At 46.7% G+C, this 27,422-nt stretch overlaps 12 protein-coding genes across 12 annotated transcripts; 6 read left to right on the top strand and 6 right to left on the bottom strand. All coding sequences in view use genetic code 12, as the record gives it.

Moving 5' to 3' along the window:
* Positions 1-1,893: 1,893 nt before the first annotated feature.
* Positions 1,894-2,826, top strand: FOB63_001442 (uncharacterized protein; the record flags this gene model as incomplete). Its single annotated transcript, XM_002618443.2, has 1 exon — positions 1,894-2,826. The coding sequence occupies one exon, from the start codon at positions 1,894-1,896 to the stop codon at positions 2,824-2,826; it is 933 nt and encodes a 310-aa protein (XP_002618489.2).
* A 1,485-nt stretch (positions 2,827-4,311) lies between these two features.
* On the top strand, positions 4,312-5,682 carry CEM1 (fatty acid synthase; the record flags this gene model as incomplete). Its single annotated transcript, XM_002618444.2, has 1 exon — positions 4,312-5,682. One exon carries the CDS (start codon positions 4,312-4,314, stop codon positions 5,680-5,682), a length of 1,371 nt encoding a protein of 456 aa, XP_002618490.2.
* A 112-nt stretch (positions 5,683-5,794) lies between these two features.
* Positions 5,795-7,690, bottom strand: FOB63_001440 (SKN1/KRE6 family beta-glucan synthesis-associated protein; the record flags this gene model as incomplete). Its single annotated transcript, XM_002618445.2, has 1 exon — positions 5,795-7,690. The coding sequence occupies one exon, from the start codon at positions 7,688-7,690 to the stop codon at positions 5,795-5,797; it is 1,896 nt and encodes a 631-aa protein (XP_002618491.2).
* A 687-nt stretch (positions 7,691-8,377) lies between these two features.
* FOB63_001439 (SKN1/KRE6 family beta-glucan synthesis-associated protein) lies at positions 8,378-10,369 on the bottom strand (the record flags this gene model as incomplete). Its single annotated transcript, XM_002618446.2, has 1 exon — positions 8,378-10,369. The coding sequence occupies one exon, from the start codon at positions 10,367-10,369 to the stop codon at positions 8,378-8,380; it is 1,992 nt and encodes a 663-aa protein (XP_002618492.2).
* Positions 10,370-12,569: 2,200 nt separating this feature from the next.
* Positions 12,570-15,143, top strand: ATG9 (autophagy protein; the record flags this gene model as incomplete). Its single annotated transcript, XM_002618447.2, has 1 exon — positions 12,570-15,143. The coding sequence occupies one exon, from the start codon at positions 12,570-12,572 to the stop codon at positions 15,141-15,143; it is 2,574 nt and encodes an 857-aa protein (XP_002618493.2).
* A 675-nt stretch (positions 15,144-15,818) lies between these two features.
* NOP14 (snoRNA-binding rRNA-processing protein) lies at positions 15,819-18,215 on the top strand (the record flags this gene model as incomplete). Its single annotated transcript, XM_002618448.2, has 1 exon — positions 15,819-18,215. The coding sequence occupies one exon, from the start codon at positions 15,819-15,821 to the stop codon at positions 18,213-18,215; it is 2,397 nt and encodes a 798-aa protein (XP_002618494.1).
* A 1,166-nt stretch (positions 18,216-19,381) lies between these two features.
* NCE102 (Nce102p) lies at positions 19,382-19,891 on the bottom strand (the record flags this gene model as incomplete). Its single annotated transcript, XM_002618449.2, has 1 exon — positions 19,382-19,891. The coding sequence occupies one exon, from the start codon at positions 19,889-19,891 to the stop codon at positions 19,382-19,384; it is 510 nt and encodes a 169-aa protein (XP_002618495.2).
* Positions 19,892-20,260: 369 nt separating this feature from the next.
* Positions 20,261-20,932, bottom strand: FOB63_001435 (uncharacterized protein; the record flags this gene model as incomplete). Its single annotated transcript, XM_002618451.2, has 1 exon — positions 20,261-20,932. The coding sequence occupies one exon, from the start codon at positions 20,930-20,932 to the stop codon at positions 20,261-20,263; it is 672 nt and encodes a 223-aa protein (XP_002618497.2).
* Positions 20,933-21,115: 183 nt separating this feature from the next.
* Positions 21,116-21,337, bottom strand: FOB63_001434 (uncharacterized protein; the record flags this gene model as incomplete). Its single annotated transcript, XM_066102162.1, has 1 exon — positions 21,116-21,337. The coding sequence occupies one exon, from the start codon at positions 21,335-21,337 to the stop codon at positions 21,116-21,118; it is 222 nt and encodes a 73-aa protein (XP_065958461.1).
* Positions 21,338-21,602: 265 nt separating this feature from the next.
* On the bottom strand, positions 21,603-23,717 carry HGT4 (glucose sensor; the record flags this gene model as incomplete). Its single annotated transcript, XM_002618452.2, has 1 exon — positions 21,603-23,717. The coding sequence occupies one exon, from the start codon at positions 23,715-23,717 to the stop codon at positions 21,603-21,605; it is 2,115 nt and encodes a 704-aa protein (XP_002618498.2).
* A 726-nt stretch (positions 23,718-24,443) lies between these two features.
* On the top strand, positions 24,444-25,274 carry FOB63_001432 (ditrans,polycis-polyprenyl diphosphate synthase; the record flags this gene model as incomplete). Its single annotated transcript, XM_002618453.2, has 1 exon — positions 24,444-25,274. One exon carries the CDS (start codon positions 24,444-24,446, stop codon positions 25,272-25,274), a length of 831 nt encoding a protein of 276 aa, XP_002618499.1.
* Positions 25,275-26,642: 1,368 nt separating this feature from the next.
* Positions 26,643-27,188, top strand: ARF2 (Arf family GTPase; the record flags this gene model as incomplete). The annotated part of the gene is made up of 1 exon (XM_002618454.1): positions 26,643-27,188. One exon carries the CDS (start codon positions 26,643-26,645, stop codon positions 27,186-27,188), a length of 546 nt encoding a protein of 181 aa, XP_002618500.1.
* Positions 27,189-27,422: the final 234 nt, after the last annotated feature.

The raw sequence follows: 27,422 nt of genomic DNA, 5'->3' as shown, positions 1-27,422 counted from the left end.
AAGAGTGTGTTTCAATCCATGGCAATGGTTCCCCGTGACAACAGTCGGCTTAATGACTCTTTTTATTTCGAAAATGCTTTAAAGGAAGACTACACACGTTTTACAACGATCTATATCCTACAAACGCATAAGACTGATCAACTACTGTCAGAATTCTACGTACCAAAAAAAAGACCCATATCGATTATGAACTGATTTCTCAACTTATCAACCTTATACAAGACTTAGTCAAAGGAAGGTGTTGATGTTTTTTGTAAACATTAAAGGGATGGAGATGTGCAGATGTAACATGGTTCACGATACCTCTCGAATCAGGATACGTCATCCAATTAGATGTCAACAACTATTGTAAAGCAGGTGACGAAAGTATAACAATTGGAAAACAAGGGCCATCTTTGCTCAGTAGAACCTCAACCACAGAGCTGTAATGGAAAGTTATGGATCATGTGCCTCCAACAGAAGAACACAAGGAGAACGAACCTCTGTCTAACAAATGCCGTTCCTGCAAAAAGACATCATATGTAATTTAGCTTCAACGAAAATGTAACCACTGTTTTTCCTCTAGAAGGTTTTTCCTTGCAATTGCTATAGTTAGATAGCCACGGCATCCTGATTGGAAGGGTGTGACGCCAATGCGCATCATTATTCCATGTTATTGTTGAAAATGAAACCTCGCAGTTCCGTTGTTTTCTGAAATTTTCATCCTTGCGAAGAATGATGGGGTGACAAAACTTTCAAAAAAACAAAGTACAGCCTGAAACCCAGGCCTTGCCCTCTCTAGTGCTATAATTGATTATGGTTATGGATATAGACACGTTGCTCGGTTCCGATACACAAAATTAAGCGAGTCTAACTTTGTCACTGGAAATGTAATTGGAGCTAATTGTGCGATGCCACATCCAACTGTAACGAAAGCAATAGTGAAAGAAAAGACTAAACCACAAAAGGACTTTGTAGCACCAGTGAATACTGGATTCGTCAGCTCTTGAAACCTACAGAACAGCAGCGTATCTTTTCTAACCCGAAATAAATGAAGATTTTGCTTAAGCCACTCATAGTCCGACTTGCGGAAAACGAGCCGTGCGATAATGTGGGACATGCTGTCACGGATGCCTGCATACATCGTGACAATGTCTTTCATTTTTTTTATGTGGTTTTGTCCTGCTCCTCTACAAAATAAGTGTCCCTTGAAGTTCCTGTGGAATTCCCACCCGCACTAGGACAATTTTGTCGCCAAGGTAACACCACCGTAGTAGCAAGCACACTTTGGGTCCTGCAGTAAGGCGTGATCAACGGGTTTTGGTTCATCATCGTGCATCATCCCCCGCATTTCGGGGAACCAATGGCGCTATTTTTGGCACCATGTGTACTAGCGACGCTTGATCCTGCCAAGACTAAAGTATTTGTCTCTGATGAAGTCATTGGTACCTGATAATAAACAGAAGATGAAAATAGTAGATGCTTATATGCCGTACGTTATGCGCATAATTAGTCCAATGGGGATATCCGTACTGGCGAAGGCAGACCAAATGCTCAATTTTCAGTGTTCTAACATAAATTTAGTATTGCGATTGGGCCAGTATGCCAATTGAATCTCTTTTGCACCGCTAACTCGAAGAACGTTCCTGAACTCGGCATTCTGTGGAAGTCTTCTCCGGGGAACAAATTCTGCCGAATGACGTCACACACACTTTAAACAAACAGATCGGTCATGCACGCCGCCAAAAGCACCCGATTCGGTTCTAAGAATAGGGTCGTTGTGCATCACCATGTCACTCACTGCAATTACTTGCATTCTACTACACCCATGGAAAACTATATAAGAGGCCGGTTTCCCGCCTTCCTCTCCTCTTCTCATCACTACAATTCAAACAATCAATCAATCAATTAAAAATGCAATACACAGTTTTCCTTTCCATGGTCGCCTCTGCTCTCGCAGCTAAGAGTCTTGGTGTTGTCTCTCTTCGCTCTGGCTCCAAATACCAGTTTGCTGGACTTTTCGAGGATGACAAGTCCATTCTCGTTTCTGGTGGTGGAACAGAAGCAAAACTTGTTTTGAACGACGACGGCACTTTAGGTGAAACTTCTTCCAACAAGTATTTGACTGTTGGCGACAAAGGCGCCATTGTCTTGTCTTCTAAGCCACAAAAGGGATTTTCCGTTGACGGCCAGTACTTGGAATACGACGGCAAACAGGAGTTTGCTGTGTGCCCAGACAACAAGCTTTCCTTTGGCGAGGACATTTGCTCTGGCAGTCTTGGCATCAGTTTGAGAGTCATGTCTCAGAAGGATGCACCAGAATTCAAGCCTGGCGACTCAGAAACTCCAAGCACCACTACTTGTACCACTAAGGCCGCAGCAACTACTACAACCAAGACCGAGCCAACCAAGCCTGCTGAGCCTAAAGCTCCATCTGCCCAAACTGCTGCCAATGTTGAGCCAGGTAAGAAGTTCGGCATCATTGCCATTGCATCCGGTTCTCAAGTCCAGAACGCCGCCATCAAGCAAGTGGACTCTCATCCTCACGTCTTCTCCGTTGGTGGTAACGAAGGCAACGACTTGACCTTGTCTTTCCAGGACGACAAGACTTCTTTGGTCGACTCCAACGGTAGAGGTGTGAACTTGGACTCCAACACCGGTGAAGTCGGAAGTGTTGCTCCATTTGGCCGTGCTCCAGCCACTACTGGTTTCTCCATCGCCGACGGTGAGTTGACTTTTGACAACTCCAAAGACTTCTATGCATGCCCATCTGGTAACGGCTACTCTTTGTCCCACAAGGAGTGTGTCGGTGGTACTGGCATTGGCTTGAAGGTTATCTACGCTTAAGCCCTACATGATTAACGACAGCATATTTTGATTTCTTCCTCGCCCTTTTGTTTCTTTTACCCTTTATGTCGCTTCAATAAACGACTCTTTTTATAATTGGACTATGTAAGACTCCAAGTGTTGGAGTATTCCTGATTATCAGAATGAATGTATATCCTCTTTTTCGGGCTCATATTGCATCTCCGTGTGCTTATGTGTCTGAAGCCATTTTATTCATGCTTGCGGACTACCTTATGCGTATCTCGGCTATTACGTCGTAAATTTCTGGGTGAGGAAAGTTTAACCTGTCGATATTGGGACCGAAGAAAGTTGCACAGACTTACTCTAACGCACATATACTTTCACATGTGCACTTAGATGTATCAAAATACAACTAAACATTAGGTGAAAAGCGTAGCATGCCAATAAACCCAGAAGTGGAGACCTAGAAAGTACAGGTATACAGCATTATATTTGAATGTAATTCAGGAGTGGTTCGTTTCAGTAGAATAACGGTTACGAATTGTAGAGAAGATGGCGATCGCATAAGATATTGGGGGGTATTACCTTCACAAATACTTAGTAAGCATCTAATAGAAATGAGGAGGACTCTCTTGATCTAGTTATTGTTATATGTTACACGTGCAACTATGATGGCGTCTTAAGGGTTTATTTGAACAGATGAGTTTTTAACATGTTCCACTCGTAATCGATGTTGTCTCCAACTACTATCAATTGCCAAATAAGGATGGAATCCCTCAAACGTAGGGCGAATAATTAGTAGTTAATACCTTCTAAGAATCTTGATCATTTAAGCTGTGGCTAGTTGTAGAGCCGAGGAAAGATGAAAATATTCCATATCCTAACATTACAATGTAGATGTTGATCATCTTAGTCTCTGCTATATTCGTGCGTGTGAACGAAAATACATCTAAGATCTAAGTTATTGTATAGTACTCTTCCATTGTCAACTTCGTATTACAATCTATCTGATGAGATTATCAGGACAAAGACGGAACTATAGTCATCTTCAACCGGCCCTTGTCTCCCGAAAGACTTGTAAGGGTGCTGATTGCAAAAAGAAAACATGTTCACTTCTTAGGCCATGTTATACCAAGAATTCTATCAAATCATTCATTTGACTCTGAAGATCCACATGCAAATCATATTGGACGTGCATCTATCTGTTTTCTAGGTCGACATTAAACCGAAGAATGGTCGCGCGAAGAAGTTTGAAGAGAAGTTGAAGAGAGGTTCTGTGCGAAAGCCTGCGCCAATCCATCATTTCTCCGCATTGAACGGGCAGAAACTCCACAAGGTTTTTTTACACCCTCATAGTTACTTTTTCTCCCATTCGCTCCTTTTCCAGCTTATTGCTACTCCATTAGCTGGTGATTAAGACATTGCATCCTCTTCGGGTCCGTTTGGTTTAGTTTCGCTCTTTCGCCCATCCAACTTCCAAGCTACTTCGCTTGTTTCTCGGTTCTTTCAGCATTCCTCCATTCAATGACTCGAGTGGTGGTGACAGGAATGGGCCTCATTACTCCATTGGGAGTTGGCCTCCGCGCTTCTTGGGCAAACCTAATAGCAAATAAATCGGGTCTTGTTGCTACAACAACATTTGATGATTACGAGCAAGGATGGTCGCAAATCCCCTCCAAAGTAGTTGGCCGGGTTCCTGTGAAAAGCGCTGGCGGCAAAAAAGTGGAGACCAAAGGGGGCGAAAATGGCAGCCCAGCCACTGCAGATCGCGACGCCTCTTCCGCTAGCTCTGCGCCCGGTTGGTGCGCGCTGGACCACATGTCCGCGGGCGACGCGCGCCGCATGGCGCCGTTCGCGCAGTATGCGGTGGCCGCAGCTGCAGAAGCTTTGGCCGATGCGCAGTTTGTCGCTTCCGACGTCGACCCTACCCGTGTCGGTGTGGCCGTTGGCTCGGGAATCGGCGGTTTTGGCGACGCCTACGACAATTCTACTGCGTTTGCATCCGAGGGCTACAGAAAAGTCCAGCCTTTGTTCATTCCGCGCTTGCTCGCCAACATGGCCGCAGGCCACATTTCCATTCGCCATGGCTTTGGTGGACCAGTCCACGCAGTGCTGACAGCGTGCGCTACGGGCCTCAACGCCATCGGCGACGCATACAACTTCATTCAAAACGGATACGCCGATGTCATGGTGTGCGGTGGAACTGAAGCGTCGCTTCATCCTTTGGCACTCGGGGCCTTTGCAAGAGCTCGGTCTGTGGTCGCTGGTGGGGAAGACGACCCACAAGGAGCACTGCGCCCATTTGATGGGGCACGCCGCGGGTTTGTTTTAGGTGAGGGCTGTGGCATTCTAGTGTTGGAGAAACTAGCCCATGCCCAGGCTCGTGGCGCCCCTATTTACGGCGAGGTGCTTGGCTACGGTCTTGCAGGCGATGCACACCACATCACTGCACCAGCAGAGTCGGGAGATGGCGCGTTCCGGGCAATGGAGCAGGCCCTTTCGCGAGCAGGCGTGGCCCCGTCGGAGGTGGACTACGTGAACGCGCACGCGACTCTGACTCCGCTTGGTGACCGTGCAGAAAACACGGCTATGCGCCGCTTGTTTGGTCTGTCGTCTCGTTTGGCGGTATCTCTGACAAAGGGGGCGGTGGGCCACTTGTTAGGCGCCGCTGGAGCCGTTGAGGCCGCTTTCACGTTGATGGCAGTGCGTCACGATACCGTGCCGGCAACCTTGAACTTGACTACGCCTGGCGGACACCCTGAAGATGATCCGTCGGCGTTTTGTTTCGACTACGTGCCCAACCACAGCCGTATGCATCGCACAGACCTTGCCTTGTGTAATTCTTTCGGTTTCGGCGGTGTCAATACCTCTGTACTCTTTGGTAAGATGCGATGAACCAGCTGCAGAATGCGTGATGGAGCATACTTTATTTAGTTGCATACGCGTTGGGTGGACCATTCTGTGCATGTCTACATCTTCGTCCAAGTTAATGAATCTATTACTAAAACTAACAATTGTGAACAATCTTGTTTCGAGGAATCTTGTATCCAGCCTTTGTCCAGGACGTCATGTTGGGGTTCATGTAAGCGTCGAGATGATCCTCAATGTAATTGTACGTTGGATAATCTTCGGGATCGCATGTCATATTGATCTCATCAGGAGGTTGGTAAATTCTGATACTGTCCACTCTCATGTGCGATGGGAAGTTAATGGACGCCCAGTCAATGTAAGCCCAACTGTTAGAAACACCCAAATTCATGATAATGGACATGGGTTCCTTGGAAATACGACGGAAGCCAACATTTCCGTTGGGTCCCAATGCGTATGAATGGACTGTGAATGTAGGCTGGCGTCCCACCAACCAAGTAATGTATCCAGAATCATTGTCATTCAAATACTCAAAGCCAAATTCTTGAAAGTTTCCTGCGCCAGCACCGGCTTCATACCACGTGTTGTTTAAGGTTGACACTCCGGAGACAGCCTGCTGGAAAGGACCGCCACAGTACGTGTTCATTGTGGTCACCTCCTTATTGTGAATCTCAATGAAGTTGTAGTCGGGCATATACCAAATATCCATTGGGGCAACTTGGTATGACTGCGATACAGTACCAACCTTAACAACAGTATCGACTGCACCCTCTAAAATGTCAATTTCAGGGGCGCCACGGCCTGTACCGGTGTTGGGGTGGTCTTCACCAGCACATGTACACTTGTTAAGTCTTTGACCCGGCAAATACGAGATACCATCAGGGGATGACTGATTGGCGGTGATACCAGCATCGCAAGAGTCGTATGTGTAGGGCCAGACACCATCTGTAGTGGCCAAATAACCGGGCCTGCCAATATTACCCATGGTCCAGAGACCTGGCCAAAGGCCTGAAACATTTCCGTAGTTAGGCAAATTAGCTGTAGTCACAATCATGCCTTGTGTGAAACAAAGCCTGTTCCACGACTGTACCATACCCGAACGATAGAACAAGTTGTGATTCTTGTATGCATCCAAGCGAAGAACCAAGGTACCGTTTTCTGTCGTGACAGCATCGGGGTCGTACCATTCTAAGTCCTTAGTCGCGTCATAGTGAATGTCAACAGCTTGGAAGAACTGGTCATCTCCATCATAGAACGTACGGCCCTCGGCGTTGAATTCGTCAGAAAAGGTCAAAACCCATTCATCACCGCTTTCCACTTTCCGTTTGAGTGCATCTTTTGGCGTATCAGGGTCGATTAAGCTTGTTCTAATCGCGCTGCTCAAAGGATAGTCGTAGTGGGTCAAGATCTCGTAATGTTCAGGTGTGTAATGATTTGTGATTCCCGAATACGTTAAAACAGGCAAAATGACAAACACCAGGATAGCAGCCAAGAAAAGAAGAACAAATCCTGCCAAACCGTACAACGAACGGCGATCCATGTGTTTAATATCGTACAAGAAGCGATTTTTATCGTACTCTGCGTCCGCGAGTGGGTCAGGGTTGTGCAAATGGTCGTCGTCTTCCTTCTCATCAATATGAAGGGGAAACTGAGATGCCGGGTAGCCACCAAATGGTGATACATCCATTCCTGCGGCGAAAGGGTCAACAACTCTGTTCAGGCTGGATGACAGCAGCTTAGTCAAAGCAGAGTTACGGAAATGGGACGCTAAAGACGTTGAAGAAACATCGCGCGATACCATTAGCGGATAGCGGTCAAATTCTGTAGGAGCCATGATGTTAGAGCCGTGGGGAGGCGGAGTAGGATTTAATTCATCTTGGCCGGCCATCATAGGAGGAGAGTCATCGATGCCGTTGTGAAGAAGATTTTCCGTTGAAGTTCCTGTGCTCGACTCGTAAGAGCCGTCTTCAAAAGGGTCTAAGCGGTCTTCCAGGCTGTAGCCCGGTCTGTTTTGTGTAAGATCGCGGAAGGCCATAGTGGAGTCCAGTGTGAAAAACGATTCAAGGGGAAAGACAACAAGGGCAGAAAGTAAAGTTCGCGGGTGGAGTGAGTTTTTCTTGTTTGTTTTCTTTAGGCTTTCTGGATCTTCAGACAAGGATTGTTTAGGCAGAGCAGACTATGCGCGGGAAACAAATGTGGGGAGAGCGCAAAAAAAAATCCTAAGACTGGCGGAAACGGAAGTATGGATAGCGAGAGAAAGTCGACTGAAGAGAAAGTTTTGTCTCTACTGGAGATGTCTTGTACAGCCACGCTCAGGACAGGGGAATATGCAGACTAGAGGGCCAAGACGCAAGCAAAAACAAGAAAAGTTGTGCATGCACGTGCTTCAAGCTGCGGGCCACGTAAGAAGGGGCAAGAGTGAAAACAAGCGAGAATGCAAAATGCAAAATGTGTCACGTGGACTATGTCACGTTATGTTATGTGTAAGTATGTAATGCAAATGGAATGCATCGAAGGATGGGCCATGGGGAAGAGTCACGGTCGTTGGACTGGCATGGAATGATGTAACGTATGGAAGGGTTCTATTCCGGCTATGGCGTTCATGCCTAGCCTTAGATGATGTGGGACGCGCCCACAACGGGCAATGCGCGAAAGTTTGGAGAAAGTGGAGTATGTCTGTGCAGAACGTTGTGCATGGTGTGGTTTGGAGCGCGCAGTACGCTCACGTGCACCCGTGCACAAGGTGATTTTTCGGAACCTTGTAGCCCGCCGAAGACCAACTGGTTAAGTTAGGGTTCATGTATGCGTCCAAATGGTTCTCGATGTAATCGTATGTTGGGTAGTCCTCAGGGTCGCATGTCATGTTGATCTGGTCCTCTGGTTGATAAACCCGGACAAAGTCAACGCGCATGTGTACAGGAAAGTGGATTGCGTTCCAGTCAATGTATGCCCAGTTGTTCGAGATACCCAAGTTCAAAATGATGGCCATGGGTTCCTTCGAAATACGGCGGAATCCAACATTACCGTTTGGTCCAAGCGCATATGCATGCAAAGTCCATGTAGGCGTTTCACCGACATACCACGACAAGTGTCCTGTGTCATCGTCGTTCAAGTATTCGTATCCATACACCTGATAGTTGGCCTCGCCTGCTCCACTTTCGTACCAGGTCGTATTCAAGGTAGATGTGGCAGAAAGAGCTTGCTGGAATGGGCCACCGCAGTATGTGTTCATCGTCGTGACTTCTAAGTTGTGGATCTCGACAAAGTTGTAGTCGGGCATATACCAGATATCCATTGGAGCCACCTGGTACGATTGGGATGCGACACCTACCATGACCCTGGTGTCGACTTCTCCCTCCAAAATATCGATTTCTGGCGCACCACGGCCTGTTCCTCGGTTAGGATGGTCTTCGCCTTTACATGTGCATACATTAAGTCTTTGGCCAGGCAAGTATGAGATTCCATCGGGAGACGACTGGTTGGCAGTGATACCAGCATCACATGAGTCGTAAGTGTATGGCCATACACCGTCAGATGTGGCCAAGTAGCCTGGCCGTGCCAAGTTGCCCATAGTCCAAAGACCTGGCCACAAACCGGTCACGTTACCGTAGTTGGGCAAGTTGGCGGAAACAAAGATCATACCTTGGGTGAAACAAAGTTTGTTCCAAGACTGTACCATACCTGAGCGGTAGAACAAGTTATGGTTTTTGTAGGCGTCCATACGAAGAACCAAGGTTCCATTTTCGGTGGTGACGGCATCCGGGTCATACCATTCCAAATCTTTAGTAGCATCGTAGTGGAGGTCCACAGCTTGGAAGAACTGATCATCACCGTCGTAAAAAGTACGGCCTTCAGCGTTGAATTCTTCAGAAAAGGTTAAGACCCACTTTTCGCCATATTGGTTTTCCTTGTAGTGGGCTTCTTCTGGAGTATCTGGATCAATCAAACTGGTTCTGATGGCCGCAGACAATGGATACTCGTAGTGAGTTAAAATCTCATAATGTTCCGGCTCGCTGTGGGTAGTAATGCCCGAGTATGTGACGATGGGCAAGACAACGAAAACAACAGCGGCAGCCAAGAAAAACAATATAAAACCCACGACACCCATGCCCGAGCGACGATCCATGGTCTTCAAGTCGTACCAGAAGCGGTTTTTGTCGTATTCAGCATCTGCGATAGGGTCTGGGTTGTGCAAGTAATCGTCAGGTTCCTTTTCGTCTACATGCAAGGGGAACAACAGCGCTGGGTAGCCACCAAAAGGAGAGAAGTCCACATTAGACACAAACGGGTTTGATGACTTGGACGACAGCCCATCGTGGCTCGATGCATCGTACTCCTTGTTGTTGAAGTGAGAAGCCAAGGAAGTTGATGAAACCACGCGAGATCCGGCCATGGATGGATAGCGGTCGAATTCCGACGGAACCTTCATCATGTCAGGAGAGCCTTGGCTGGGCGGAGACTGGCTGAAGCCCGCACCCTGGTCTGAATCCACGAGCGGCGAGCGGCGGTCCTCGTCTGAAGAGTCCTGCAACAAGTTAGAGGAAGTGCCGTTTTGGGAAGTGTATTCTGAATAAGCAAGCTGGTTGCCGTACTGGCGGCCTTGCACACGGGGAATTTCTGAGGACGTATAAGAGTTGTCCAGACGCGAGCTGGCGCCGTCCATGAAGGGGTTGGTGTCGGCGTGCTCCGAGTTCATAGTTAGGTCTCTATTCATGATTGCTGCGTACTTTTTTTTTTACCTTTTCGTATTTTGCAGCCACAATCAGAGCTTCTGGAAACGTAAGTCAAGGGCGGATATTCTGATGTTGTGTTTGTTTGCTTGAACAAGGATGCGTTGCACTTTAGTCTTTCAGGGTAAGGGGTTGGCAAGTGTGGATCTGAGTCAGGTGAAACACTTGGAGATGATTTGGTGAAGAGGGTCCAAGGGCCTAGGGTCTAGTAATGGGTTCTAGATGATCGAGACACGGCTTCTTTGGCAAAATCGACAGCGGAAGAAAAGTGGACAGCGACAAGAAGAAAAACGCACACAATGGTGGAAAAAAAAAAATAAAGGGCAAAGGGCGTTTCGGAAGTAGGAGCCGCGATCAGAGGAAAAGAATTCGCCCAAGCGCGATGCACTTAGAGTACAGGAAACCTTCCGATCTCCGTCTCGGAACACCATATTTTGTGGCCTCCACAACGAGTCTTGCCGGGACAATAAGAGGCAGAACAGACCACTTCGTTCTTGTTGCACCCATTTGTCTTGCTGGACCCTTTGACATGTCTTGGCAGACAAGTCTTGACATTGACAGATATTCCGCGTCCTGCACCGCTGCTCGCCAACTAATTTCGCCAAGTGAGACCTGTTGCAGTGGCATAACTAAGCCACTTCGCGGTAGACGGGGCAAAACATAAACAAAACCGCATTCAAAATAGCACAGACGGCAAAGCCGCAAGGAGCTGGCCCGAGGCTTTTCTTTCCGCTAACTCTACCTTATTTCCCATGTCGTGCTCTGCTACTTTGGCCTGAATCTTCCATGTCCTGTGGTGGACAGGAGCCGCACTCATAACCAATAAAGAAAAAAAGAAGCAACTTAGTTATGACCGCTGGGAAAAGTCGGCTGGCGCATTTTGCTAGCGTCAGCGACGTTTTTCTTTGCAGAATCGCCGAGGACACACACTTACAGTGGTTTGGGAAAGGGGCCTACTGGTGTTTTCTTTCGTGGTGTGTGTTGTTGGCCATGTGTCATGTTCTAGACTCTGGTGGTGTCGCGCTTGAGGTTGCGCTGTCTATTAATAGCCACGTTCATCTGTAGGAATGAGATTTGTATTGTTCACCGGATCCCAGGGCTGAAAGCAATGCGGATGGCGATCTGGGAAGCTTATTTGTATGGCCGCAGTTCTTTGTGTTTGGTGTTTCCGTTTGTGGCAGCGTGAAAACAGTATATTGGAGACAATGCAGATAGATGTGGGACAGACAACATAACGAAAGAGAAATAACGGGGAAATAACGAAGGGGTCCAGATTGTCCAGATTGAATGGTCTTTAGCTCTGACGCTCTTACAAGACAGACGCCTACAAGACAGACGCCTATTTACTGTCTTACGTGGCTTCGGCCTTAAGCACTGAAACCTGTAGAGAAGACTGAAACGCTTATTGTTGATGTTTTGGACCCTGCAGTAGAAAGGACGCTTTTACGGCTTCCGAGTACTTAAATACGCTGTTGGACGATTCTTGACTTTGCACGGCTTTTCGTTTCTGAGGACCCATTTGCACGATGGACACGCAAATTCCTCCAATCACATCAATCTGTGTGGCTGAAGGAAAATGCGGAAGTTTTTCTTTTTTGATCACCTGAAATTAGCTAAGCTTTCATGTATGCTGGAGCTACTTCGAGATTTTGTAATTTCGCTGATTGAAGCACAGAAAAAGAAAAAAAGAAAAGAAAAAACCAATGCCAACTGAATACTACTTCTTGTTTTTAACCATTCATGTACATTCAATCCAACAAATGTTCGTCACTTGTTAGATGTACACCTTTGAGAAAGATCGCAGTACTTACACATGTGCGAACAGGTAAATCTCTCGAAACTGGTGTTCGTGTTTGCCTCTGTACCTTTTGTAAACATCAACTGAACGCTAACTTAGGAACTGATCACTAGGAAATTGAACAATACTAGAAAATTGAACATCTAAGAAATTGAACAGCTGAGAAATTGAACAACTGAGAAATTGAACTACTGAGAAATTGAATGAAATTACTAAGCAACTGCTGCTGTACCCAACACTACCAAATTATCGCTCCCCTGTTTTTTCTTTACGTTTATCTTCCTCTTCCTCTTCCTCTTCCTTTGTGTTAATCTTCTTCCCAGTCTGTCTTCCTTACACCCGTGCACCGCGCCTTATCGCAATCGTCTGTCCCACTATCATTCTTTATGTCTAGATTCGACTCCCAGGACAGTCAAAGTAACACTTTTGGAGCCAGTGACACGTTTCTATCGCGTGTTTTTGGCCTCCATTCTGTCTACAACCAACCCCACGACAATTACCAGCTATATGAGCCTCAAACGTCCTTCTCGACACAAGACGGCAACGTGGGTTCCTCAGCGCCGCCAAGCGTCTCTAATGTCTCAAAACCAGACAAAAACCTTCTAGATTCCGAGCTGGACCTGGAGTTCTCGTCGGACTCGGACCTGCCCGCATCGCCTCTGCTCGAGCAGGCCGATCCTGCGGCTTTCCTCTCCCGACCTGATCCCGAAGAGCTTTCTTCTCGGCTGGCGCCCAAGTTGAAGTTTCTGCTTCCACACCCGGGGCAGAAGAAGTCCTCCGATAGAGACCTCGAGGCTGGCCTCCCGCTCCATACAACGCCTCAGCAGGTGTCTCACAGGAAAGATAACGATACTCAACCACCAAAGGTTCAATGGCGCAGAACGCCTCGACGGGCGGTTTTCCCGCCCAAGGAACGAGCGCTTTACTTGTGGGCTAATATTGTCAACATGGACGAGTTTCTAATTGACGTGTATTTTTATTACCGAGGGAAAGGCTTTGCGAATATAGTGGCTGGTCGAGTGGTGGACATTCTCATTTTGGTGTTCATTCTATCCTTCACAACATTCCTAAAATGGGGGATCGACTACGACCGGTTTTTCAACCACTGGAGCTCCAATTCCAATACAAACTTGACTTTGCAGGACCTAGTCATTCCTAATTTCTTCTTTTCCGCTGTTCCGTTCCCCGTTAAGGTGTTCCTTTTCGGTTTTGCGTGCTATATTGCGCTTCGTCTCGTCCAGCTTTATCTCGACTACAAGTATAAGTTGGCCGAGCTTCAGAACTTCTACAAACATCTTCTCAATATCTCCAACGATATTGAACTCATGACGATATCGTGGTCTACGATAGTCGAAAGACTCATGCTTCTCAAAGACTACAATTCTCTAACGTCAAGCACACCCAATGCTCCACCACATTACATTACAGATTTAAACTCCAAAGTGCGTTTGAATGCTCACGATATTGCTAACAGAATCATGCGAAAAGAGAACTATATGATTGCTATCATCAACAAGAATGTATTGGACTTGGATATTCCTGTGCCATCCTTCTTGTCTTCGATTCTCTCTTCCAAATCTGTCCTTACGAGAACCTTGGAGTGGAACTTGAAGTTGTGCATCAATAACTTTATCTTCAATGAAAAGGGTCAAATCAACCCGAGCATCTTGAAAGAGTCTTCTCGTAATCAGAATGCTCAAGACTTGAGTTCTCGTTTCAAGATGGCAGCAATTATCAACCTCGTACTCTGCCCATTTATTGTGGTTTACTTCGTCTTATTGAATTTTTTCCGTTATTTCAACGAGTATAAGTCAAATCCCGCATCTCTTCTTGGCCTCAGACAGTATACTCCATGGGCAGAATGGAAGTTGCGGGAATTCAATGAACTTCCCCATTTTTTCATTAAAAGACTACACCTTTCAATTGGACCAGCCAATACTTATATCAATCAATTTCCAGGTGGTGTTTTGGTTATGAACGTGATGTCACTCGTCAACTTCATTTCTGGCGCCATCTTGGCAGTTTTGGTTCTCATGGCAGTCTTTTTCGAGGATGAAGAGCACAACTTTTGGGCTTTTGAAATCACAGAAAACAGAAGCACGTTATTCTATATTAGTGTCTTCGGGTCTGTTTGGGCGGTCACAGCCAATTCTTTGAATACTTCAACGACAACAAATTCTGCAGAGAACGCCAATACTCAAGGAGTTTCGTTTTTTTATGATCCAGAAGCCAGTTTACGGTATGTTTCTCAGTTCACGCACTATTTGCCAAGCTCGTGGAATAAAAGGTTGCATACGGTGGAAGTGAAGAATGAGTTTTGTGAACTCTACAGTTTGAAGATCCTTGTTATCCTTAACGAAATTTTGAGTTTGATTCTCACTCCATTTGTTTTGTGGTTCAAAGTATCGAACAGCTCCAGCGCCATTATCGATTTCTTTCGAGAGTATACGATTCATGTGGACGGACTAGGATATGTGTGCTATTTTGCGATGTTTAATTTCGAAGAAAAGGATAAGAACATGATGTATGATTTGAACAAAAGATCGCGCAAGAAACCAATAAAGCAAGGGACAAGTAATGCCAAAGCGAAAAGCAAGCTTTCGGATACGGATGAGTCCAGTAGTGACGAGAGTGATGCTGATTTGGGTGATTACTACCAGGATGATAAAATGATCAAGTCCTATATGTACTTTCTCGAGAGTTACGGGAAAGCAGCAGAACCAAAGAGAAACGGTGCCGCTCTTGCAAGTACAGGAGTCGAGGGAAGCTCATCCAAGACCAGAAATGCTCCGGTAAACAGAAATGTTCCAACTGCACAACAAGATTTTTCGGGCTATGGTGGTTCGCCACTAGAAAGCATTTATGAGTCTGCTTATAGCATCAAACTGGAAAAAATGCCGAGAAAAAAAGGCATGTTAGGAATGATAAACCAATTTTCACGACAGGGTTTTGGTTCGTGAACATATAGCAGTCTAATTAGCAATGTCAATCTGGCAAACATAGAATAGAGGGAATAATCATGGGAGATATGTAGTACCCTGATTTGATTGTCGTTGATTCCTGTAGGACTCAATGGAATAACAATTCTAGACGTGGAAAGTTCATGGTGGGTCATCTTGCAATGCCAAATATGAAGTACTTCAGAAATTCACAGTCATTTTGGTCAAGTAAAATGCATCGAAGGTTTCGAACATGATATGACTTTCTAAATTTACGTCCGTAAAGATTTAGTTCTACGTGTGTGGATACTTGACTGATGTAAACTTATTTTCAAAATTAAGCATCTTTGAAAAGAATCTAATAGCAAAGACAGGGCCTAAGTGGCTATTAGATTTGCAAATTATCGCGCGGTTGGTGATATATGTGCAATAATATTACTGTACTTAGGCATTAAAATACCAAATGGACTTCTAGACATATGCGAATATCGTAAATAGTTAAATTTCACCTTCGTTTTCATCTGTTCCGATTTTCGAAACAGCATCATTATTCTACATACGCCTATCGTCGGCCCAATTCAGAGTCGTTATTGGATGCACGGGTGCAACTGAAGTATCTAGCGTGCACACACATCTCATCGCACAGTTAAGGTTGTGCGAATATCTTCAACGCATCTCATCACAAAAAGAGCAAAGATGGCCGGATCGCAGTTGAAACAGCTAAAGGCTGCGCTTAAAGCCAAAGGGTTGGTGGGCCAGACAAACGTCAAGCGGAAAAACAGAAAAGCCGCTCCGTCAGAGACTCGAAAAGACACCGAGCAGAAAAAACAGGAAATCTCAAGAATCAGAGACGATTTCAACCAGTTCGACAATCGAGTCAACAGAGCCAAACATGACTACACGGTGATTCAAGGAGGAAAATTCGTCAAGGCCGGTTCGAAGCAGCATAACCAAGTGGCACGCAGCAAGTCTGGCGTGGAAAAAACCTTAGAGTCAGAATACAGTGCTCTCCAGAAAACCAAAGGGCGGGCCGGAGGCTTGGTGGACCGGCGTTTCGGTGAAAAAGACCGGCACTTGACGGAGGAAGAGAAGATGTTGGAGCGTTTCACACGCGAAAGACAGTCGAGCTCGAAGCGTAATGTCTTTTCGTTGGAGGAAAGTGACGATGAGTATGAAGATGATGGTTTTGCGCTCACACACTCGGGAAAAGAGATCAACTTCGACCATTTTGAGGAAAGCGACTTGGGAGTGGCGGCACCAAAGTATGTGGATGAGGACTCGATCCAGCCTCCACGGAAAAAGACCAAGAAGGAAGTTATGGCTGAAGTCATTGCCAAGTCTAAATTCCACCGCAAAAAGCGCCAGATGGAGTTTCAGAAAACGCAGGACGAAATCCTCGATTTGGACGAGGACTTTGCCGATGTTTTAGGCGAAATCCGCAGTCTGAAGCCAGCACAATCGGGCATAGTTCCCAAATCGGCTGAAGATAGAGAGTACGACGCCAAGGTGCGAGAGTTGACATACGAAAGACGTGCTGTGCCGGCTGAAAGGACAAAGACAGCAGAAGAAATTGCCGCAGAACACAAAGAAAAGATGCAGAAATTAGAGGCTGACAGATTGAAGCGGATGAGTGGCTTTGAAGAAGGAGCAGCCGAAGCAGATGATTTGGACGACTTTTGGGCCGGAAGTGACGAGGAAGAAGAAGGAAGTGGAGGTGAAGACGAAAATGGCGATGAAAGCGGAAACGAAAACGAAAACGACGATGAGAGTGACAACGAAGGAAGAAAACTTCTCGCTTCCCGGAGAGCACGGGCTGCTGTTTCCATGCCAGAAACCCACTCGCAATTACTAGATCAGCTTTCATCCGTGGCACCAGAAAAAGTCATTAGTCACATTGAAGCAATTGCCCAGGCATATCACCCTCGACTTGCGGAAGGTAATAAAGATAAGATGGATGCTTTCGTTGGTCTTCTCTTCGAGCATATTTTATACTTGGCCAACCAGAAGGAAACACCCGCATCTTTGGTTAGTGAACTCACCCAGTACTTGAGAAAGATGGCACAGCAGTATAACCAGGCCTTGGTGGAAACTGTAAGAGAACAGCTTGAAAGCGTCGAAGACCACATTGTCTCCCGGCAGCTTGAAAAAAGCGATTTAGTTTTCTTTGTCGTGTTGGGTTACGTTTTCTCTGCGTCGGACCATTTCCATTTGGTGATTACACCGGCGCTCTTATTGATGAACCAGTTTTTGAGCAGCTGTATCGGTGCCGAGAACACACCGCAGCATTTGGGCCAGGGCTTATTTTTGTGCGATCTTCTCTTGAGTTACCAGTTTTTTTCGAAGCGCTATATTCCAGAGATTGTGAAGTTTGTGGAATTCACGTCGTTAGCATTGGTTCCAGAGCCTTTGAAAGTTGGCCAGACCGTTTCTTGCAGAGCAACAAAGAGCTCATTGAGCTTACCAAAGTCATTCCGTCCTGAGGTTTTGCAAGATGAACCACTCAAGGTGCAATCTCTTTTCGAAGCCGTAGATGATGAACTGAGTTTCAAGTTTCTTTTATTGGGAAAGGCTGTGGCCATAATGGACCGCTGTGTGAGTACATGGATGGATAAAAGTTCGTTGATTGAAATTGTCGAATCTTTCGGTCACCTTTTGAAACACATGGCCAAGTACTACAGTGTTGAACTTCCGAAGTTGGCGTCTACATTGACCCGCTTTAGCAACATCGAGCGGAACCAGCGCCAAAGCAGAAAACCTTTGAGATTACAAGAACACAGACAGTTGGCTATCCAGACATATGCACCAAAGTTCGAGGAAAACTTCAATCCCGACAAAAAGTCATACGACTTGAACAGAGAAAGACAAGAGGTCAACAAGATGAAGGCCCAGTTGAAGAAGGAAAAGAAGCTGGTGATGAAGGATCTCCGGAAACAGACACGTTTTGTCGCGAGACAGCAGATTTCCGAAAAGAAGAAGATGTACGGCGAATACCACCGCAAAATGGCCAACATTGTCAATTCCATTTCGACTGTGGAAGGTGCCGAAAAAAACGAGTACGAAAGAGAGAAGAAAAGACGCCAGTCCAAGCGCTGATTTATCTAATCACCTATTTTATCGCGGGCGAGACGCGACCACGTATAGAAGTCATTGCATGCAAATTAAAGAGCCACTGTAATCTTATGAGATAAGCCACTATTAGGGAGATTTATCTCAAAGCCCATTCCAGTCTGAGGAAGTCACTCTTATTGTAACCAATCTACTCAACTGACCTCATAAGGCTCATACGTAATATGCGTGGTACGCTACATTACTCCAATACTGTGGATTATGCCAGAAGGTTTTTTCCAGACTTTAGTAAAACATGAGTTTCTAACAATTGACTAACCCGAAACCAACCAGGCTACTGGATCGAACTTCGAGATGACTTACCTTTGCAATTGGTCTGGATAATAATGAGTAGGACATTGACCGATCCAGGGGGCCTCTAAGGGGCCTCATCTAAGGGGCCCGAGGTATAGAAATTCAGGGAAATCTAGTGGTGCCAATTTAGTGGGGCTAATTTAGTGGGCCGAATTTACCATTTTCAGGAGCGCATATAGAAGGCCCCAGACACTTTATTCATGGTGCAGCAGCTCATATCTATGTCCCGTCCCAATGTATGAATACTACACATTGTTTCCGACTTGCATGTGTGAATGCAGATATTCTCGTATTGCAAGGATTCGGGTGCCACAGGAACCCATGATCCATACGATCAATAGCATTACGTAGTGTATAATGCACCGAGGAGTCATGGAGTCATAGTCATGCATTTTGTCATGCATTGCGATCAGGAAAGATATACCAAAGAAAAAGTACTGTATGGATTTCGGAGGATCTTCTGAGTTAAGCGGATATAACGCCTAGACATGAACAGGATGCAATTATTCTAGACCGTGGAGGCATCTAGAACAACAAAAACGTAGAGCAATGCGATCATATGATAACGGCTTGAGCCAGAGTAGACATCTTCTTTAGATGGAATGCAAAACGTTTAGATTGAAATTAGAGTACTTGGTATACACTGCAATATAGATAGCACAAGCAAGCAGACGCAAGCATCGGCTGCTGGCAAATCACCTCCAAGACTGAACAAGGATATATTGAATAAACAGGTACGAAGAACAGAAAAGTGTAACGATTATTAGGTGAATGTTTCAAGCCCCAGAATTATAATACAGCACGGCGTTCGGGCAACTTTTAATGGACCAACCTCCAACTTAAATCTGCGACACCGAAGGAACGCCAACTCTGGCTGTGGAACGGCTTCCGCCAAACAATCCGCCCTTCAACACGGAAATGACGGAAAAGACACACGAGGCCAAGAAAATGAAAAAGGAAAAGTAGAGGAAGGCAACCGAAGCCTGCGCTTTTCTACATCTGCCCTCTCTGCCCTGTGCAATGTTGTTATTGTCCAAGTAGCGCTGGTTTGTGCAAGAATGGGAGTGGATTCCAGCAGCAACGGCAGTGGCTGCAGCAAACGTGAAAACGACATTCAAAAAGTCGAAAATGGCCAACACGAGGGGCCACGCAAAGGAGGCAATGAAGAACGCCAACACACCGTAGAAGGAGGAGGTCAAAATGCCAAAGGCACTGGCGAAAACGGCAAAATTAACCTGGGGGTTGCCCTGCCAGACTGTGGTAGCGGCAAGAGAGCCGGTCAAGCCTAGCGCAATCACCAAGAAAACAAAGTTGATGGATCTTAAGATGGTATCACCGATAGCCAACATTGGGAGAAATTATGGAATGGGAGAAAAAGTGGAGAAGAGGAAGGGAGGGAAGACTTATATATGAAGGAGGAATGCGGCCACAGCAAGGTTATGGAAGCGGAAACATTAAGGGAGCATGCATAGAGCCCACCGGTTGCCGCTTGCGGTGTTTTGATTCTGCCCAATGCAGCAAATGCCGGGGCCGCCGGCCGAGGGTCCCGAGGGCGGCGAACACCGGAAGTGGGGCATGTGCGCATAGTGCGCACGTCTGACAAACCTCACCATTCTACCCTTTTGGGACGTGGGGCACGGGTGCAGGCCTGCCAGGCCCATCTCTACAAATGATAAATGTCATGTTCGGCCGTGATTATTGAGGTGCTACAAATGTCACTATAGTCCAACAGCCCGCGTGAAGTACGCCCGCACTTGCTCGTTTGCGACGTCCACGGGCGTGGCTCCAGAGCTGTCTGCTGCGCCTGTGTCGGCACCCAATTGCACCAAGAGCACTGCCACGTCGCCATGGCCCTCTGCCAAGGCGTGGTGGAGCGCAGTCCACCCGTCCTTGTCTGTGGCGCTGACGACAGCCCCAGCAGCGACCAAGCGCTTGACAAGCGGCTGGCTTCCGCCGGCCGCAGCCCGGTGGAGCGCCGTTCGACCCATTTTGTCCTTGGCCCGCACAGAACATTTGTATGTGTCGATGAGAAGGTGCACCGTGTCCACATGGCCCTTGCTGACTGCGACGTGGAGCGCGGTGGCGCCTGTGCTGGTGGGCAAATTGACGTCTGGCTGCGGATCGTGGGCCATGAGGAGCTCAAGAATAGAATTGCTACCGACGGCAGCGGCTATATGCACCGGTGTCCAGCCGGCCTCATCAGTCAAGTCGTCAATCTCCCCAATGTGGGGGAGAAGAAGACACACGATGGCAGAGTGTTGCATGGTACAGGCCCAGTGGAGCGGCGTGCGTGAGTCGTCATCCAAGGAAGAGGCCAATGAGGGATTCTCCGAAAGAAGCGCAGACACAATGTCTGGCTTGTTGTCACGGGCGGCTTCGTGAAGAGACATGCTATGGAGGCAAAGAAGGATCACACTCGGATTGAAATGTAGAGAGACACCCGTGCATCCCTCGCTTGGCTTCGGTGCATAGTCACTCAGATGGCATCATCGATTCGCAGGATGGAACGGGCAAGCATCTTCGAATCATCCGCTTGCTGCAGGAATTACTAGCCGCACAGATCACGGTGATTGCTATACGCCAAAACGAAGGGGTCGGATGTTTTCCAAAGTCACTAGCCGACCCACCCGGTCAAGCCACAAGTCATGCGGGACCCAAAGTTGCATACAGGATGGACCCATGTACATGTCCATTCGACATGACCAGATGGACCGGACCTGCGCAATGGCCAAGACTAAGACAATTCCGACCATGGTCACGTGTAGCCTTTCCTTTATGCCGAGAGAGTATGTCATGTCATAAATTACAAAGGAATGGCTTACTTTTCTTGAACCTTGTATTTAGATTCTTCATCCCTATAGCCATTGTTGTGTGTCTGTGTTTTTGTTTTGTCCAGTTTCTGTTCTGCACGCCTCTTCCATTGCTCTTTCGTCTTTCCTATTCCCCGTTGACAGGGTACTTCTCTCTGCAGGCCTGCTGAAAAGAGCATCATGCTTCCCAATTGGGATATTGCGCCTTCCTCTTTGGGAACGCTAATAGGCTTTCCAACTATATATAACTTCAGTCTGAGTCAGAATCGCTTGGTGGGTTATCAAAGAATGGTGCTGCAAGAATCTTCATTTGACCAGCTTGTGACAAACTGAGCTTGTCCAATCCGGGCGTCGATCCAAATGAGTCTGTGTTGGTTGACAATCCCGTTTGCGATTGCGACGAAGTACGCCGTACCATAGATAAACTGTTTCGCTTAGATGCACCTGGCATCCTCACGAGCGACGTTGAAGCCAGAGATGGCGCTTGGGGCCCTTTGCTCGCATTCTTGCTCAAGCTCTCGAGATATTTCTGATAATCTGTCGCGGATCCCCCCAGTGCGGCCGATGAACCTGATGTAGTGCTCAACGTTGGTGAAAGCGGCGCCACCATAATGTGCGATGATTCGCGGGGTGCACTGGGGCCACTGGCACTGGCACTGGAAGACTGGCTATCCCAGAAACCTTCACGTGGTGCACCTTCTGGTGACAACGAATCGCTTGCTGCCAGTAGTTTTCCTGGCGCCTTCTCTTGTTGATTGTCCCACTCCGGAGGAGATAATGCACTCTGCACGGCTCTTTCACTTAACATCAAATTGTCATAGTTTATTGCCCTGCTCTTGAAATGAGTGGACTCACGAGGATTGGCACAATTGACGTACATGAAGTCCACCTCTTCCAACTTGAGACCTTTCGTCTCGTAGACAACGAAGTAGACAAACACCACTCCTGCAGTGTTGAGCCCACCCCAAATGAAGAAGATTTTGTTTCCCAACGCAGCTGTATGCGCCCCTGTGTCGATCAAGTATGGTGTGATGTATGCAAAAATGAAGTTGACCAACCAGTTAGTTGCAGCTGTGAGCGAGATCGCCTTCTGCCGAATACTGATACCAAAGATGTCCAGCGCAAGCGCCCATACAGCACCACCCCACAGTGATGCAAAACATGCAATAAAACAGCAGGAAAACACAATGGATACGAGCGCTCTCGGTTCAGCATGTGGCACCGTGACACCAACAATGGCTATAACAAAGTTACTGACCGCCATACCCACACCACCATAGAGCAAAAGCAGTCGTCGACCAATGACATCAATGAATATAATCCCTGGAATGGTAAACACCACGTTCACCAAGTAAGTGATGAAGGACATCAAGTAGTAGTTGTGTACGCCCGTAGAGGAGAAAAAGTTAACACCATAGTAAAAGATGAAGTTAATACCCGAACACTGCTGGAATGCATGCACGCCAATACCTGTCATCATGCGAAGTTTTTGTTTGTGCCGCCCACCGCCCAGGCGGAAGCAGTCTAGAAGTGTGGTTTTACCGAAGGACATCTCATAATCATAGTTGGCTTTGATTTCCACCAACTCTTCGATGAGATCTTGGTCGTCGTCCGGTAGTCGTCTAAGCTTACTGAGACTCCTGAGCGCCGACTGAAGATCATTCTTTTGTACATAATAGCGAGGGCTTTCAGGCAAAAAAAGCATACCTGTGCATAGCGAAAGTGACCACACAAACTGTAGGCCGATCGGTATACGATACGAGCCGCTTGTAGTGAGTTTTCGCGTACCTTGGCAGATAGCCAGAGCAATCAAAAGTCCCCATGTAATGGCCCACTGATATGTGAAGACAATGGAGCCACGCACCCACTTGGGAGCAGCTTCAGCTTGGTATAAAGGCACAATAGCCGACAAGATACCTACAGCAAAGCCGGATACAGCACGACCACCACATAGAAGGTTTGAGTCTGTGGCCGACACTTGAAGCGTGTTGCCGACATTAAACAAAAAGGCTGAACTCAAGATGATGGAGAATTTGCGACCATAACGGTCAGAAATGAGTGGAGCCACCAAGGCGCCAAAGAATGTACCCAACAGCAAAATGGCCGTGAGCAACGCTCGCTCGTGGACGCTAAAGCCTTTATTTGGATCAGACGGGATGTGTCTCTCGACATAATGCATCTCTAAAATGTCGTTGATGAGTCCTGTATCGTAGCCGTAAAGGAACCCGCCAACAGCAGCCACCAGACCTACCATGATAGCACTGTTTGACGAGGACTTCTGGCGCATCTTTCGGTAATGTTCCTCCTCTATGGTATTGTCATAGAGGAGGCCCTCAAGAATGTGCCCTAGTTTCTTGAGCACCATGCGAAGGCGGGGTTATCGGTTTGTATTATTTAGCCAGAGCCCCGGAGATATGTAACGTCTCTGTGTACTTTCGAAATAAGCTGAAGGTGGTTCTGGGGAAGGTGATCGAGGTGCATTTTTATGGGGGATCGCACGTGTGCAGGACTTCAGTGGGGAAAGCGCGATGCGGGAACAGAAAAAAACGCAATTCTTTTTCTGTGGGAGACACTCGCATATAAATGAAGTTGGCTGCAAAAGAGAATCACACTCAGTTCCTCTCGTTTATTCTTTGATGTTCCATTTAGGTGACCAAATGTCCCTGTATGTGTCGTTCCAGCTTTCTTTAAATCGGGTATTTTATGTATTCCGCCGCCTTTCTTCAATGTCGGAATGATGTGACATCAGTACCTCCCTCGCAAATTTTCAGATTCAGATTCGATTCATTCTTATCTCCTAAGTAACGTCAATAGCCACCGGATCTAGACTCTTTTCTGGAACTTGATTGCGTATTGAAACCCACAACTTTTCGTTGCGTATCGCCGAATTTTTTTTCTTCTCTCCTCCATTTGAACGGACAATCCACACCACATCTGTCTGGACCCTGACTGTCTGCAGAACAGGGAACAACTACATACTTGGCTTCTTGTGTACACCCGTGCCTCTCGCGCTGCCGCAAAAAGCGTCTCTCAGCGCTTATCGCTTTGTCTTCCAACACCTTTTTTCTTCCACTGTTGTATAATTTTGAACATGGCGTCGACCTTTCCTGGAATAGTGGCTTTGGCCGGATTCTATTTGCGGCACACAATTCTTCTAGCCGTCTTTTTTTTCATGTCCATCTCGCGAAACATCCAGTTTGTCTACCACAAGGCATGTCTCCGGTTTTTCTCCATGGCTTACTACCCAAACAAAACGCCTCAGGTGATCCGTGATGACGTTACCAAATTGAGTAAAATCCCCAAGCACGTCAGCTGCATTGTAAATTTGCGGACAGAAGATTCCGAAAACGGCGGGGTGGACGGCCTTGTGGGCGACATTTCTGAGTTGGCCGCCTGGTGTTTATCAGCGGGGATTCCCACTTTGACTGTTTACGAGTACAATGGGGCTATCCGTGGCAGCTTGCCCGAATTGGAGCACTACATTAGCCGCAACTTGCGCGCATACTTTGGCAGCCCTGTGCCCACTTTCTCTATTCGTGTACCGCATTCGAATGTCACACGCTTGGCAGGCGACGATCCTTCAGCTGAACCCAACCTTGAGATCAGCTTGCTCTCGCACGTGGATGGGAAGCCCACCATTGTCGAGCTCACCAAGACTATGAGCGAGCTCACTGCCAGTGGAGAATTGTCTCCCAAAGACATCACGGTAAAGTTGATTGATGAAGAGCTTCGTGAGTTGGTTGGGCCTGAGCCGGATTTGTTGATTTGCTTTGGTCCCGTCTTGGACTTGCAGGACTACCCACCATGGCACATCCGCCTCAGTGAGATTTACTGCGATTCTGACAACACAAGCGTCAATTATGCGGTGTTTATTAGGGCGTTGCGTCGTTTCGCCAACTGCAAGGTTAATTTGGGAAAGTAGTGCTGCGGCACTTGTGCATATATAGCCGTTTGGAGTATCTAATGTGTAATGTGGGCCTGAAAGCCGCTGGATCCGGAGAATGATTCCTGTCATGACCACTCGGCTATTAAAATGTGTTGATGCTAACTGTAATGTTTCTAATGTATGGGTGATGCAATGTTTTGAAGGAGCAAAGCAGAAGATCAGAGAGCTGAACAGAGTAAAGAGGCATAGTAATACATCCATGGGTTCAAGAGTTCAATTGATCTTTCTTCTAGCTGTGCTTATGAGAGGAAAATGGTTGAAGCTGGCAAATGAGCGAATAATGTTTTAGCATTGAAAGATCACAAGTGATTCTACTAGGGCTGACTTAACTAGTAGATTATAGGCTTTGCGGTTTGGTTCATTTTATGCTTATGTGAAGAAGATTTCATGCTCTTGTATTGCTATTTTCATTCCAACAGCATCAATTAAAGTTGTTTGAAACTTTCATCTCCACTCTTTCTTTTTCAGTTTGCTTGAACGCATGCTTAATTTCTGTTGCTGGGTGGTAAGAAACGTCGGTTTTCTTATCTAACTGCCACTTTGAACCTTCTGGAACATGAAACTACTAAACACCAACTAAACGCCATTGCTACTTCACTTCTGTCAATTTGAGATGCTACGAAACCTTAGATCTTGAAGAAAATATCATGAGCATTCTTTTAGGAATTATGTATCATTTTTGAACAAATCCAGAATATGGCTACAGCAGTGCATAGGAATGCTTGATTTTCCACCTAAAGAGTACCACCAAAAATGTAGGCGAACGAAATCAGAAACAATTGGAGCAGAAGAAAGAAGAAAGAAAAGTTGGCAATATTGACGGAAGTGTCTTCACCAAAAGAAATTTTCAGTAACTAGTGGCAGTGCCACATGTTTCATTTACATCCCCATTATATAAAGCCATGCTTCGCACCTTTATTTTGGCAGTATTAAAAGAAGCTTCGCGTCTGCAAATAATGAGTAGACACGCCCAAAAGTTGCAAACAAGTACCTGAAGGAACAACTATGCCACAAAAGGAGATTACTCAGCCGGAGCTGAAAACATTTTCGCTTCAATAGAGAGCCCATTCTCTCGCTTATGTAAAAATGGCCCGCTGACGATTTAGCAGCCAGGCCCAATTTTGATGAAGACACGACCACGAGACCTGCATGCAGCCAAGGCGCGATTTGCTGTTCGTTTCCACCGACAAAAGCGAAACATAAACGGCCGCCTCTTACAAAACACCTTTGTACCTTGTCACCAAGTATCACCGTCTAGAAGACCAGGGATACACATATACATTTTCGCGGGGAAGTTCTTTTTTTTAACTTGACAGATAGCACAGCAGCACTTATCGCAACAGAATGGGTTTGTCTTTCTCCAAGTTGTTTGCCAACCTTTTTGGTAACAAGGAAATGAGAATCTTGATGGTCGGCTTGGACGCCGCTGGTAAGACCACCATCTTGTACAAGTTGAAGCTTGGTGAGATTGTGACCACCATTCCTACTATTGGTTTCAACGTCGAGACCGTTGAGTACAAGAACATTTCCTTCACCGTTTGGGATGTCGGTGGACAAGACAAGATCAGACCATTGTGGAGATACTACTTCCAGAACACACAAGGTATCATTTTCGTTGTGGACTCCAATGACAGAGACCGTATTGCCGAGGCCAGAGAAGAGTTGCAACAGATGCTCAACGAGGACGAATTGAGAGACGCCTTGTTGCTTGTGTTTGCCAACAAGCAAGATTTGCCAAACGCCATGAACGCTGCGGAGATCACCGAGAAGTTGGGCTTGCATTCTATCAGACAAAGACCTTGGTACATCCAGTCTACTTGCGCCACCACCGGTGACGGTTTGTACGAAGGTTTGGAATGGTTGTCCACCAACTTGAAAAACTCTGCTTAGGACGCTTTGGCCTCTCCATCCTAACTTCTTACTCTGATGTATTGTTTACTTATCGCCGTATAGAATGCATGTAATCTGATCTAAAGCACTCGCCCAACTGCCTCTAGCAATAGCACTTGTGGCCTCGCGACATCTAGGGCACAAGCCCTAAATGCGGCACGTGCCACACCCACATCTAGACCGTTCATGCGCGCTCAGCTTAGATGCAGCACACCAAACACCCGTACCCACACC

The sequence above is a fragment of the Clavispora lusitaniae genome (genome assembly GCF_014636115.1).
Source record: "Clavispora lusitaniae strain FDAARGOS_655 chromosome Unknown tig00000038_pilon, whole genome shotgun sequence".
Taxonomy (NCBI): Eukaryota; Fungi; Ascomycota; class Pichiomycetes; order Serinales; family Metschnikowiaceae; genus Clavispora; species Clavispora lusitaniae.
Note: the sequence above shows the minus strand (reverse complement) of the source record. Positions and strands in the feature narration are given on the sequence as shown.